This window comes from Nothoprocta perdicaria, unplaced genomic scaffold (genome assembly GCF_003342845.1).
Source record: "Nothoprocta perdicaria isolate Ctin4 unplaced genomic scaffold, notPer1 scaffold_14, whole genome shotgun sequence".
Taxonomy (NCBI): domain Eukaryota; kingdom Metazoa; phylum Chordata; class Aves; order Tinamiformes; family Tinamidae; genus Nothoprocta; species Nothoprocta perdicaria.
In genome coordinates, this window is record NW_020454538.1 from 3,731,006 (window position 1) to 3,744,619 (window position 13,614).

The window sequence follows — 13,614 nt, forward strand, 5'->3', positions numbered from 1 at the left end:
TGCAGTTTTCTGTGTAAGTGTGAGACTCAGAAGCTAGGCAAAGTTTGGTAATCAGTATTCAAAAAGCCAAGGTTTATCTTTATACTAATTACTTTGAATGTTCATGTGAATGCTAGAGCCCATTCCATGGGTGCAATTGTAAATAGTGTGCAGGGAGAAAGAAGGTTAGGTGGTCTGTAAAGTGATTTTAGAAACACTTTATTTTGATGAGCTTACCATGGAATACTCGTATTAATTCTGCTCAGAGACCAAAATGATACATTTCATTAACTGACAGAAAAAAATAGAGAGATGTGCAGAAAAATTATCATAATCTGATAGACAGACAAATCACTCTTTGTCTAAAAAGCTCTCCCAGACCTTTCTTTGATAAACAGCTTAGAAACAAGCCACAGGATTGGATGCATCTTGAGCTCATGCAGCTAGCGACAGTCTTCCCACTTGGTGCCAGTTACCTGTTGTTGATTCCATTCACCCAGTTTTATGTGGCTTGAGCATCACCGTCCTGACACTTGATTTCAAATAATGTCTCCTTCCTTGTCTGGAATAATTTTTCTAATGTCTCCTTCCTTGTTTGGAATAATTTTTCTTCTGATGGGAAAGTGCAGCATTATGTGATGTTCTGCGCCTGCTCTTCTTTTCCCATACATGTAATTTTGCTCAAATGTCTTATCAGATCCTCACCACCATCACACCTAGCTTTCCTTCTCTTGCATCAAAAGGGGTTCTTTGTCTCCCAACTGATGCTAAATTACATGAATGCACCTGCAGCAGAGGATTTAGAAGCAGCATTTGGTCCCCCAGCAACAGAGACAAAAACAGCAGAAGGCAGATTTGCAGCCGTAGCAACAGCCTAAAGTTGTTAGAAATTTGAGATGCTCCTTCAGGATACTGACCTGTAGATATCCTCTGATGACTACTGAATCCAAGTGCAGCTGAGGTGCAAAATAACTATTCACATATATTTATTTGGAATAGATTTACCTTAATTTAAAAAGAAATGCTTCTGAACATCAGACACTGACTGGGATTATCTTAATCATGCATATTAATCAGTAGTCTTCATGAAATTAAGTGGATTATTCACATGAATGAGATCCATTTGTGGGAGTAGATCTTTCTGTTAGAGGATTGCATGGTGGAATCTGTTCTAATCACAGTTGAAGTGTTTCCCTATGCCTGGTTCATGTTTAAATATTTTCATTTAGGCGGAATATCCAGGCATAAAAATAATGCTTGGACAGGAAAAAATATGAGATCTCGTTTTGTAATGTTAAGAATCCATGCAGGAATTCTTTATGATTGTGTAAGTACAAAATCCCAAAATACACCACTATTTTTTATCCTCAGCAGGATTGTATCAGTAAGGAACTTAGCTATGTTTCGCTAGTTCAAGTCTATTTTTCATTATTCATGCTTGTTATTTTATTTTTGTGGTAAAATTTCAGGGTTTGTATGTTAGAAAAAAAGGCATTTGAAGTAAAAAGTTGAAGAAAATAGCTTTATAATTTCATACTTGTATAAAATGCAAAATGACTAGCGTTTCCTTCTTAGCTTTCAGGATCCTGTTTTGTTCAGTTTCAAATTCTCGTTGCTGCTAACAGTAGTGAAGTCCTTTATATATAACGACCTTTGCAAACTGCAAATGAAAAGCTCTGTATAAGAACTGGGAATTATAATTGCTATTTTGATGAAGTAGGAGCGGGCAAGATCAGGCCCCTGGAGGACGTGTGGGCAAAAGAAGTCAAAACCGAGTCAAATAATGGTAAGGGCTCCGAGACCATGCTAGGACACGTTTATTCATCAAGGATTCTCAAAGCATAACCACTCATTACAACCTCTAGGTAGGAAAGCCTTGCTGAGGGCCCCTGGCCTTCCTCTCCATTGCTGTGTTGCAGCTGAAGGGCAACCTGGACCACAGGCACTTGGACAGGCCCAACTGAAGAACTGAGCAGGAACTAAGAGGGAAAGAATCAACAAAGGAAGGGAGGAGTAAACAGGAACCTTCTCAACTACCAAATAGCTGTGGGTGTGTTCAGGCAGAATTATCTCATTCTCAGGTAGTGACTGGTCTGTGTGGGGAAACTGGATCTGCTTCTGCTTTCGGTGACTTCCTGAACTCCAGAGTCAAAAGCTTGTGCTGTGGGGATAAAGATTTTAGCTCTGCAAATGACTGTATGGTTGCAAAGATAATCCTAGACAAGGAAACTTCTCACTCTGTTGAAAGATCTATATACAGTCTCACCATTTAAAAATGCATTAAGGCCCTATTTGCAGAGCATGTGCAAATTCCCCAAAACAAGACATTAGTTCATCCCCCCTATGCAAATTAAAGTCTTCAAAGCAGACTTTAATTATACAGTCCTGGTGTGTTTTATGGTGACCAGTGGTGTATGATGACCAGTAAAGAGTAAAAATGTATACAATTCATTCCTGATGTAATTCCACCTTTCCCAGATAAGTGAATCTGTCTTATGCTCTATGAGTTCAGAAACTACTCTAGAGTGGAAACAGAAGTGAGCAGAATAATGCTGTTACCAGAACAACTGCCTGGTGGCTCCCCCAAGCAGACTGATACTGGTATTATCTGAAAAATAATCGATGAGGACTTCAAGATGAACTCTGCAGCTATAAAAGCAGATACTGCTGACGCTGGGGATGTTACCTGCTCACATGTGGCCAACGACAAAACTGACATATATGGGATTTTTTCTTATGATCCAGTTCACACAGCAGAGAAGTTCAAATTGCAAAGAAATGTAAAATGTTACATGGCTTCAAGGGTCCAGCTCTGCCCACCTTCACCACCTGTGGTATGGATTATCAAAGCCAAGTCTGTGACATGGGCCCAGACGGGCTGGGTCAGAACTGGCGTTTGGCAGTCTCTGGGTTGCCCTTTGCTGTCCTCATGCTGCCCTTGCAGTGCTGGGTGACCATTCCCGGGCAGTGCTCAAAGCCTTCTCTGGTGTGACACATGGGGCACATCTTTATTTTAGCATTCCTCTAGAGGCTGAGACTGACACACAGAATACCCAAGTGTATATCACAGCAGCAATATCTGATTACACAGTTCACCATTTCCTGTAAGCCACAGAGGCACCTCATGACATTTGTTAATCACATAATTACTCGTTTGTCCCAACAGAGTGTGAAATGGTAATGGCCAATACCTAAGTGCAGATGCAGGAGAGGCAGAGATAGAAGCCAACTGTTAAAGACAACACTAGAAATCACTAACTGTGAGCTGCTGACAACAGGAAAAAAAAAAAACAAAGAACTCTGAGTTGTTTCAAAGCTAAATGATCAGAATAATATATATTAAAGTGTTAGGTCGCTGTGAATAAGCTGATTTGATAGGTCAGTGAGAATGGACTAGGCTACATAAAAGGAAAACTAATGATACAGAGAGGTAGGAGCAGTTTAGCCTGAAGAAAAAGCTAGTGAAAAAAAAATGTAAGATTTACAGATTACAGCCTGCAGTATTTCCACATCAACAGCTTCTGTGAACATTGTAAGTATCCATAAAATTGAAACTAGCTCCTCCCCTCAGAGTCTCCCCTATTTTAAGTATATCAGTTTGTTTTCATTCCACAGTTGTATATAGACCTGTTTAAATTGGTTTAAAACCCATATTTTTGATAAACTATGAGTATAAGCAAAGCCTTAAACAGAGTAGGAAGAATACCATTGCAGTAGCTCTGCCTCCTCAGTCCTCTGAGTCTATAATCACAACCAAACTTTGGATACCTGGATATAAAATTTTGTTACGATAACTGGTAGAAAGTAGTACGTATGAGGTCCATCGGTTGTCTTGGAGAATATAAATTCTACTTAGTGTTTTAGCGTTTCATATCTACATTGCAGCAGTGCAAATGTCAGGTGCAAAATGGAATCCAGCATGCGTGTATTGCAGAGAAGATGCTCCTTGAGAAGAACCAAGCTTTTCAACAGGAGGATGGAGCATATTTCCTTATCATATACTTAGCAAAAGCACTGAAAAAACAGTTTCTTTTCTAATTCAAAGTTTAGTTTGTATTCATGCTCTTAGGGGTGAACGTGTCTTCTCTTGGAGGATGTGTTGATAACACAGCAGTTACACAACTGCAGTTTGGGGGCAGAACGGTACCTTCTAGACCAGAATGAGAATCTGGGGTGATAATTGCATTCAGGCTTTCAGCTGTTGCTTAGATTTCTGACCCTACCAAAAACGTAATAGCTGAAAATAAAACTAAATTCACAGATTATTTCCTGGAAATGGTTACTAGACTATAGGTTTCAAGTAACAGGTTTTCTACAGTTGTTGAACATCCATTAGCAAAAAGCCTGAGTCAATTCAGAGTTGTTTATCTCTGAGTTACTCACAAGGCTCTAGGCCGGGCCTTGCACCTGAACTAATAAGTTCCTTGCCAGACCTTCAGACACAAAAGTTCTGGAGACCACAGAGTACAGACTCCTTTATGGCTCTTCAGAAGCCAAAAAAAGATAAAACAGGAATGATAACAGGTCTGAACTAATAATGTCCATAATGGTATTCAGTTTATTTTGTGTTTCTATTATTGGGGTTATTCCAGCATAATATTTGCCTGTGTTGTCATTTCTAAGAATTTTAATGAAAAAGCTCAGATTCGGGTTTGCAGTTTCTGTCACTAACAATGGTAGGTGCTGAATCTAGGGCTGTTTTCCATAAGTCTCTTTCAAAAGGCTGTTTGAACAAATTTAGTTTTAGAGAAAGGCTGTTCACCTCCTAGTGAACTCCAGTGGAAAAAAAGGTTCAAATGTTAGTTGCTCTTTCTCCAGCATGTAGAGCCCTACAATGTAGAAGACTGCCAAAACCTTTTCTTTCTTGATAGTTGAAGCAAGTTTAAGGTGCATCAAAACACCCACGTGTTGTATCCAGTAGATTTTTTTGACAGTAAAAATGTTTTAGTATCTATTAATGTGTCATAAAAGAGGACTCAAAGATATGAATCTGTCCTAACAGGATGAAGAAGCAGCTACATATATTGAACATACTAGATTATAATTGTGGGATAAAATACAAGCAAGTTCTTCAGCAGTGTTTGTGGTTAAACCAATTATCTATCTGTAGTCTTATATATATCATGCATTCAGTTCAATACATTTAATCTTATTAGTTTCTTAGATTCTTCTTCAATACCTTGAATTTGAACACATGGATAAAAGATGAATGGAGTCATTTCTATGATTCTCTTTATGTAAAAGAGAACTGGATCGACCCATTGCTAAGGTAAGCAGTACTGAGGTAGTCTGTGGTGACCTCAAAGCTTAAATGCTTTGGAGAAAGTTTCTGCTGAAAAATCAGCTTGCTTTTAAAGTGTTTCTGCTGTTGTTGTCACTCAGAGCACTCTCCTTTTTTCGTGAGCCTATCATAATCCCTTTTACTTAACCAGAGGCAAGGTTCTCTCATAGAAAAGCCCTTTCCCAGCTGTTGTTCATCTCTTTCTCAGTGCCACTGAATGTGGCAGTGTTTCTCAGTGCCACATTTGTATTCCAAATACAACTAGAGGGTTCAATTTATCTTACAGAGTTAGATTCCAACCTCATAAGTCACTTCAACATCTGTATAACATTAAGTACACGAAAAAAAAATAATGTTTAACTTCCAAGAGACTGGATTTATCCTCAGCCTTGTTTATGCAGATGGTCCTAAAATCCCTTCTGAGCAAATCAGATAAGCAAGTAAACAAGCCCTTTCCAAATTATTATTTATTTACGCAGTTGCAGCAGCATTTAATGGTTTAAATGCTCTAATCTGTTGGGTGTGTCCACACACTGGCTGGGAGATGATACAGCAGCATGGGTGCCCTTGCCAAAGGGGAGGATTTTCACAAGGAGAAGAGCAGCCAGAGCTCAGGTCACACTGCAGCCTGCACTGCCCCTTCTTCACTGCTTTTACCAGGGGCAGAAAGATGAGTGCTCTCCTTGGCACGCCTGCGTGGCTGCAGTCACTCGTCTTCATTGCAGTATAGGGTACCACAGGTGATGGCAAACACTGTGAGACAAAACTGTTGCAAACTCTGTCAGCTGAAAAGGAGCTCACCTCAATTTCTAACCCTTACATCCAAGTCAGTATTACTAACCCTTTAATACTCTTTAGTTTATGCCAAATTAGCGAATGCAGTGATTTAAATTTGGCCTGCAATGTTTGCAATTCCACTGAGTTCTACTGGAATGGCAGGGATATATCTGAGGTCAGAATTTGGCTGAGTATGTTCTGGTATCAGCATTGTAATCCTAAAATATGATTACACCAATACAGACACAAATCTACAAAGACATACAAGCGCATCATACATTTCGTATATGTACATATGTATATACATAGATGCTTAACCTTTTGCTCATATTGCATGAATATAAAGATTATTGGACCTGTCATTCACGCTCAGTTATATTCAATGCATAGAGCACACATTATGCCTAGAAGTATATGCAAGTTATACAAGAAAATTCAAGACCATATTTGATTATTGCATTTGAAACTTCCTTCGAGGGGTTGAGGATACACCAATCATTTTAATCATTTCAGTATCTTAAATCATTTTAAATCTATCTTTTATTCTTTCTAACATCAAGGAAGTTAATATTGAGTCCCATTTATTTTAATGGAGCAAAGCTGTTTTCAGAAGTTATTTTTAAGCCTCACCCCATGATGACAGTACTAGCTAAGGTAACAGACGCAAACATATTGCTGTAAATTTGTAGTGTCAGCTGCTTTTTAATTCAGGGAAAACTCCCTTGCATGTATAATACTTAGGGGAAGGACACATATGGAGGAGGAATAACTGACATGAAGCTGATACCATAATTAGCCCTGTGATAACTTACTTGTTTATGTGTTACCCTGAGACTTTACACCTTCCTGTCATTCTTGGTAAGAAGTTCCAACATTCATACAAGCCAAAAAAAAAAAAAAAAAAAAAAAAAAAGAAATCATTTCAACTGCCCCACAGGCACCACATTTTATTCTATCAATTACTGATTAATTCTATGAAATTCCTTACATCTTTCTATTTTTTTAAAATAGAATTGCGAATTACATGTGCTATGAGATTAATCTATGCCTGCTGTGCCGGACAGCAAGACTGATGATACTTAGACCAGTGTTTGCCTGTTGTCTTTCTATTTGTATGTAGTTTGCTTGTGACAACTGCTTTTCTGATTTACAGCATTGTCCTGGCAATATAGCTGTTATTTAGAATAATCTATGGCTAATATACCTCTCATAGTCTGAATAAAGTAGACTAGCATCTATCAAGTAGTGAAGTATACGTTAATTTGAGAAGCATAATGCAATTATATCATTGGTATAAAATCATTTGGTAATTTTGTTAAAAGGGAATCAGCAGAATGGCTGAGAACATTATAGTATTTACACCAATGCCAAGCTCAGATAGTGCATTGCAGGTATGCACAAAAAAAAAAAAAAAAAAAAAAGAAAAAAAAGAAAATTGAAGTCTTCTTTTATTTACAGATGGCAGCCAAAAGTACAGCAAGTAATTGAACAGCTCACAGATAAATTAAATAATTGTACAACCACTGTCAAGACTTCAACGGTGACTCAGCCAAAGGAATTTAATTTGACTGTACCTAAACCTCGTGCCATTCCTATACCTCTGCCAATACCAGCACTGGAAAAAAGTCAGCCTGTGAGTGTTTTTATTCTTTGTGAGATATTAAGTTTCCTGTGTTCTTAGGCGCAGCTATGGGGTGTGGTTAATAGCTGCTTTCAAAATAATTGTAGAAAATCTGCAACCTTTGGGAGATCAACAAGAGTAATGCCCTGAGTCAGATCAGAAAAGAATCAGAAGGGAATATTCAAATGTCAGTTTTATAAATTTCGACTGATTTGTTTGTAGATGAGCTCTCACTAAAATAAATGACAAAGTGATTTTGATGAAGATGTTGTGGACTCCAGTTTTGCAGCTCCTCCTTGAGGGTGGAATTATTTTATTACTATTTACATTAATGTTGAATCTCTTAAATTAATATTTTTCAGTTTAAACTTATTGCTCACAGTCCTTGAGATTAGAATTTATCTTTGAAAGGCCAAGTTTTCATTTCACTAATTGTTTAAGATCCTGAGTCAGCTGCACATGTATAAATCTGGAGGGACACCATTGATTTTAAGCTGGGTCACTGGGATAAGGCAAACAGGAGTTAGGGGCAAGTTGCTGTGACTAACTTAATCAAGAATCCGAAGTGAGAGGTAAGCTTGGAAGTCATAGTTTGGGACATTATCTGCGACCTTCTATTAGCACTTCAAGTTTTAAATAATACATGTGTTGAATGCTTGTAGAAACCACTTAAATCTTAGGACAGCAGAACAATTTAATGGTAGTATGTTATACAGTTAATAGGATTTTACACTGAAACAGCTTAATACCAAGCTCTGAAAAACTGCATTTAATAGCTACTTAATCAGTATAGGAATGAGTCATATTGCTGTCATTTTAGTACCTTTATGCTGTGCAGCCCCTCTTAAAATAAATTTGCTTTAATGCAGACATATTTACAGAAGTTCTTTTGTGTAGTTAGTATTATATTAAATGCGGCTTACATTCTGACCAAGGCTGCTAATTTAAAAGCTTGTGTGAATCTCAAACCATTAGCATAGCAGTGACATATGTTGTGCTCATTTCTGCACCTATCTTAGCAAATTAAGCTTCACTTTAATTTGCCATATTGTTGCCAGCATCACCATTTTAGATCCTGAACTTTTGGCAGAGACTGAAAAGCCAGCCCAGATGGGAAGAATGAGGTAGGAAAGTGAGAGCAGACCATACTTTTGGCTACTGCATGATAGGGAACTGCATGTAATTGGGATGAATGCACGAAAATAAGCCTCTTTCTCATAGTATCCCATAATCTACCGTAGAATATTTTCTTCCATTTTCTCATGTAATTGTCCCTCTTTTGACATATCTTTTTCTTCTCATAATTCTCACTCATCTGCCAAAGAACCTGTCATGTCGCATATGAGCACAGAATATTGCAGTCACAATAACTAGAGCCATAGTTACCTCTGGACTTTGAAACAACCGTGTGATTTAATATGGAGGTGTTTGGATTTTGAGCAATTATGCTGCTTGCATTCGTATGTGAAATTCATTCATTTTGATTAATAGAAGTGTTGCTTTAAGTGTGTCTTCCTGCTGGGTTACCTTATATTGTGCAGTAGAGATAAACCACTGAGTAAGATGAAAGGGATCTCATAGCTGCACAGGAGGGCATTGCAGAAGGGGGTCATTGCAGAAAACAGGATGGTTGCCTTAATCAGTGGTCTGCATTGAGTTGGATCCCTTAACTGACTTGTGTTCCTTGCAGTCGCTAGACCCACAAGGTTATGATCATCGGGGGTTCTCATCAATGGGGCAGGCAGCTTTCCATTGATGTTAGGTTGCCTTCCATGAAAGAAATTATTTCACTGAGAAATTTAATGAAACCTCTTGATCTAAAGAATAAAATCTCTTTGTCACCCTTTGCGCACAAGCATATGGATGAGCACACACACACACACTCACAGATACAGTTCTTCAACACTTTAGCTTGGAATTTGGGAAGCAAAGGGAGACAGGTGCTTAAATGTGATAACACGCAAATGGATTTGGACACCTTTTGACTCCCTTGGATATCTTGGCTTTACAGTGCAACAAAATCCATGCCTTGAATATCAGCATTGTAATAGAATAATAAGGTTATGCAATTATTTTGTTTTTAGAGTTTCTAAAAAGCTATAATGTCATTAAAAAAATGAAATCTCCACTGAGGTATGTTATTGTAAGTCCAGTTAGTTTATGTGTATGCTATAGATATTTTCCTTATTGTTTTGTCTGTGCTTCATGGGTGGAGTTGCTTCCTTGTTTAAAATAATTACACGTGTGGAATGGCCAATAAAGATAATTTTGTTTGCAAATTTATAGATAATGCTTTAACTTAATGATCTTGTTACATATAAAAATAGAAACTCTTATTATATTAAGCATTGCATTCGCCTGTCATTGTCCATCTTACAAGAGTAATTTTAAAGTATATATTCACATATATGAGTGATCCCTACCAAAATTCAAAGTGATTATTCATCAGTTTGCCTGTTTTCTCTCTCATGCCTCTTCTTGAAGTTCGCATTCTCTGGGCATTGTAAAACTGCCTCAACTCATCCAATATGAGCATTTCTACTTGCATACATATTGGGGTGGTTAAATAAAATTGAGTGAGTTTCTTAGAAATCACTTGTCACTGTCTCAATATTTACTACTTTATGTCTTGAAGGCTCTAGTCTGTGTTAGGGAGGTCGCACTGCAGGACCAGGGGCTGTGTCGGGGCTGTTTGAAAGGCCTGTAGTCCTTCTGCTTTCCACATCCGTGCCCAGTGTCAGCTCGGAGAGCAGGTCATGCCATTTTGCTCTGCCTCAAGCTCCTGTGGTACCTATTTAGGCCTATTTAGGTGTTGCCTAAATAAACATCTAGTATAAGGACATTTAGGAAGCATAGGTGAGCCTGACTGCAGGTTGGAAGGGAAAAGGGAGCATGAAACATTTTATTCTCAGTCCTTTTTTGTTCATGTGGCCATTTAGTGGATACAATTTGGCGTTTCTGATCTCTTTACTGCTGAAATTTACAATTTATTTATTGTTTTTTTCATCTTCTTCCACCTAGCATCTTTAAGGAGATTTATAAAGGGTAATTGCTGTATTGTCTATCTGTCTGTCTGAGCAGTACTTACTATCACCATGGTATCTGAGGGCTAAATTACAAGGCTAGGATCATTTCTGAGACAAAGCTGCCTGAAAAGTCTCCTCCTTAAATTACGCAGAATAAGCCTAACAGTTTCTGAGGAGAGGGAAATTTTCAGCTTACCCTGGCAGCTGAGCACAGTTTTGCAGGTAAAGCACATGACTAGGAAGAGCAGAGAAATACACTGACACTCACTGCTTGTCCAACCCTTTGCAAGTCCTCTGGGCTCCGATTTCTCCATCCGTAAAAGCATAAGAAGAGTTCTTAGGTACTGCTGGGAAAGACTTTCAGTTCTACCTCACTTAAAAAACTCCCGGCAATGCTTGAGCATTCTCACCGGTGCATTTAATTGCTAGCTTTTTCTGAGCGTTTGTTTGCCTGTCGCTAATGATGTCGGAGGGCAAAGGCAGTGGAAAGTGTATCAGGTACGTGAGTATTTCAAAACATAGCTCTTTATATAGCTCAAGAAAGCTGAATGGGATCTCCTTTTCCCTAGCCCGATCTCATGCACGATACTGATTGTAGATTTTTCCCAGGATTTCTTGAATTATTTCTGTAGCTTTTAATTGAACTCGCATATTTTTAGCAAGATAAATATGTAAGCAGATGTCCTTTAGACTGGCAGACTACCTCACCCACACAAGGAAGAGACACCCAGTCTTATTTCTAGACTTTGCTTCTGGACAAAATCTATTGATCAAGTATATGAGCTATGAGCTAACACACACAAAATAGCTTTTTGCTTAACAGCAAATACTGAAATGCCCTCGGAGCCTCAGCCTAGCTCAGTGTCAGGCATTCCCCGTTCCCCTGTGCCCCTGCAGTGCTGTAGGACAGCCCGGCTCCTTCTCTCCTGCCTGTTCTATCTGTACTGCTTTCTGACCTGCGAACGCTTTCACAGCGCTATGAATCATGCTCAGAGGCCCTCTCAGTCATCTACCACCAAATATTTACTGTGCATCTCCAGTGATTCCCCCTGCACAAGAACATAAGGGCAGCCACTATGAGTCGGAAAAAAAAAAAAAGGGCCATTTTGCCCAATTTCCTTTCTCCAGTAGTGGCAGAACCTGATACCTAAGAGGAGTACAGGGACAGGACAAGCCTATTTGCTGCTTTTTCCAGCTTCCTTCCGAGATTCCAGCCTCCAACCAAAAGCTCCCTGAGCTATAATTGACTTCCAAGGCATTTAAATAACCCTTAGAAAAGGTCTGCTCCCAAAGCTGTAGGAACATCTGTAGACTTGTAGCTACTACAACACGCAGTGCCCAAGCTCCACAGCTTCACTTCCTGCAGATGCCAGTGCCAGGAAATGGAACTTGATGAACTTAATGCCCAACAGAACATTTTCCCCTTCCGGCAGCTTTTCCCCCTCAATAGGACCTATCGGTTTAATCTTTAGCCTTTCTTGTACTAGTTTCAGGGTTTTTTTTTTCTTTCTGGTGTCTTATCCAGGGTTTGTGTCACGCTGGATAGGCCTGAAAAGCCTGGGCAATCCCAAGTGACTGGAATCTGCCCATGTTTTCTATGCTGTTACAAATAGAAAAGAATATTTAAAAAAATAACCTTACCTATTTTGCAGTATAGGTGAATGTGATTATCTCAACAAGCGTGAGTTACTTGCCATGTTTTATATCATGTATTATGCAGTTTATTGCCTTTTAATATAGGTTCCTCCGAGCACCTACAAAACCCCAAAGGAAAAAAAGCGGCTAGAAGAAATCAAAATAAAGAATCGACGAAAAGCAGAAGTAAGTGTATTAGATTCTTATTCTACTCTTTCTTTCATCCTTTCTTTCATCATTCTTTTTGGAATATGTTTCAGTTTTCAGAAGTCTTAGAAGTCTATCTGGAACAAATTTGCGTTTGCATCGCAACAATTATAGCTTCAAAATTCAAAATATGCTCAATATTTGTGTTAGTTTTCTATACTAACTGATAAATAACCACATGCCATCAGTCACTACTGAAAGATCGGCAGACTCTGACTTATTGCAGACTGTTTACTCATTCTCCTAGGAGACTGAGAGTGGGAAGTCATGGTTTGTAAAGAAGGAGAATACATGGTCTGTATGCTAAAAGAGCAGGAGATGGGAGGGTCTGGAAAGCGTCCTCACACAAAGAAACAGACCTAGTTATTTGAATTGATCCCAACTTTGACCTGAATCCTGTTCAATGAGTTAGCTCCTGTTATAGGTAAAGCAGACTGCTGTCGTCTGCTCCTTGAGATGAAATTAATTAAATGTCAGGTCGCACTTCTTTCCTCCTTCCCACACTGTCATCACCATATCCAATCCAATCACACTATAAGCTTGATAAAACACATGTGATTGACTTTCTATCTTCACTTTCCCACCTCCGTTCTGCAAATGCCTTACTCTAGCTTTCATTAGCTGGTGCCAGACTATTTATCACATTTCTGGGCTATTCTCGTGTCCTTGTGAAAGGAGCATTGAATTCTGCTCCCAAACTGTAGTAAATGCTTTAATGCGTGATATATCCTCGGGTGGGTACCCTTTACAGTGGTCTTTTTAGTGTCTATGTCACTGTATTCATTATGAAACCACACTGCATTATTTTTTACCCTTTTATTATTCCCACACTGTGCAGAAAGCCCTTGCTTGTTGGTCTGTATGCTTATTTGTATGCACAAACTTCCTAGAAACATGGGGAAAGGAAAGTAAGATAACACAGTGCCTGATTGTCAAAAATCTATGACAACTGTAAAATTACTTAACTACCAGTCACATTCTTCAGTGGAGAAAAAGCATGAATAAAGGGAACAAAGCAAAACCACCACAGAAATTATAGCTGCAATAATAGCAGGGTTTTTTTCATCTCTGGAATGTTATAAAGGCAT

The 13,614-nt window shown here is 38.7% G+C and overlaps 1 protein-coding gene across 1 annotated transcript in view; it reads left to right on the top strand.

The window, feature by feature from the left end:
- The window catches only part of CFAP99 (cilia and flagella associated protein 99), a 52,598-nt gene that overhangs the window by 15,928 nt on the left and 23,056 nt on the right, over positions 1-13,614 (top strand). The window contains exons 4-6 of the mRNA XM_026034053.1: positions 5,136-5,248; positions 7,496-7,670; positions 12,425-12,505. Of these exons, the coding sequence (XP_025889838.1) occupies positions 5,136-5,248; positions 7,496-7,670; positions 12,425-12,505 (369 nt within the window). The remainder of the gene's footprint in view (positions 1-5,135; positions 5,249-7,495; positions 7,671-12,424; positions 12,506-13,614) is intronic.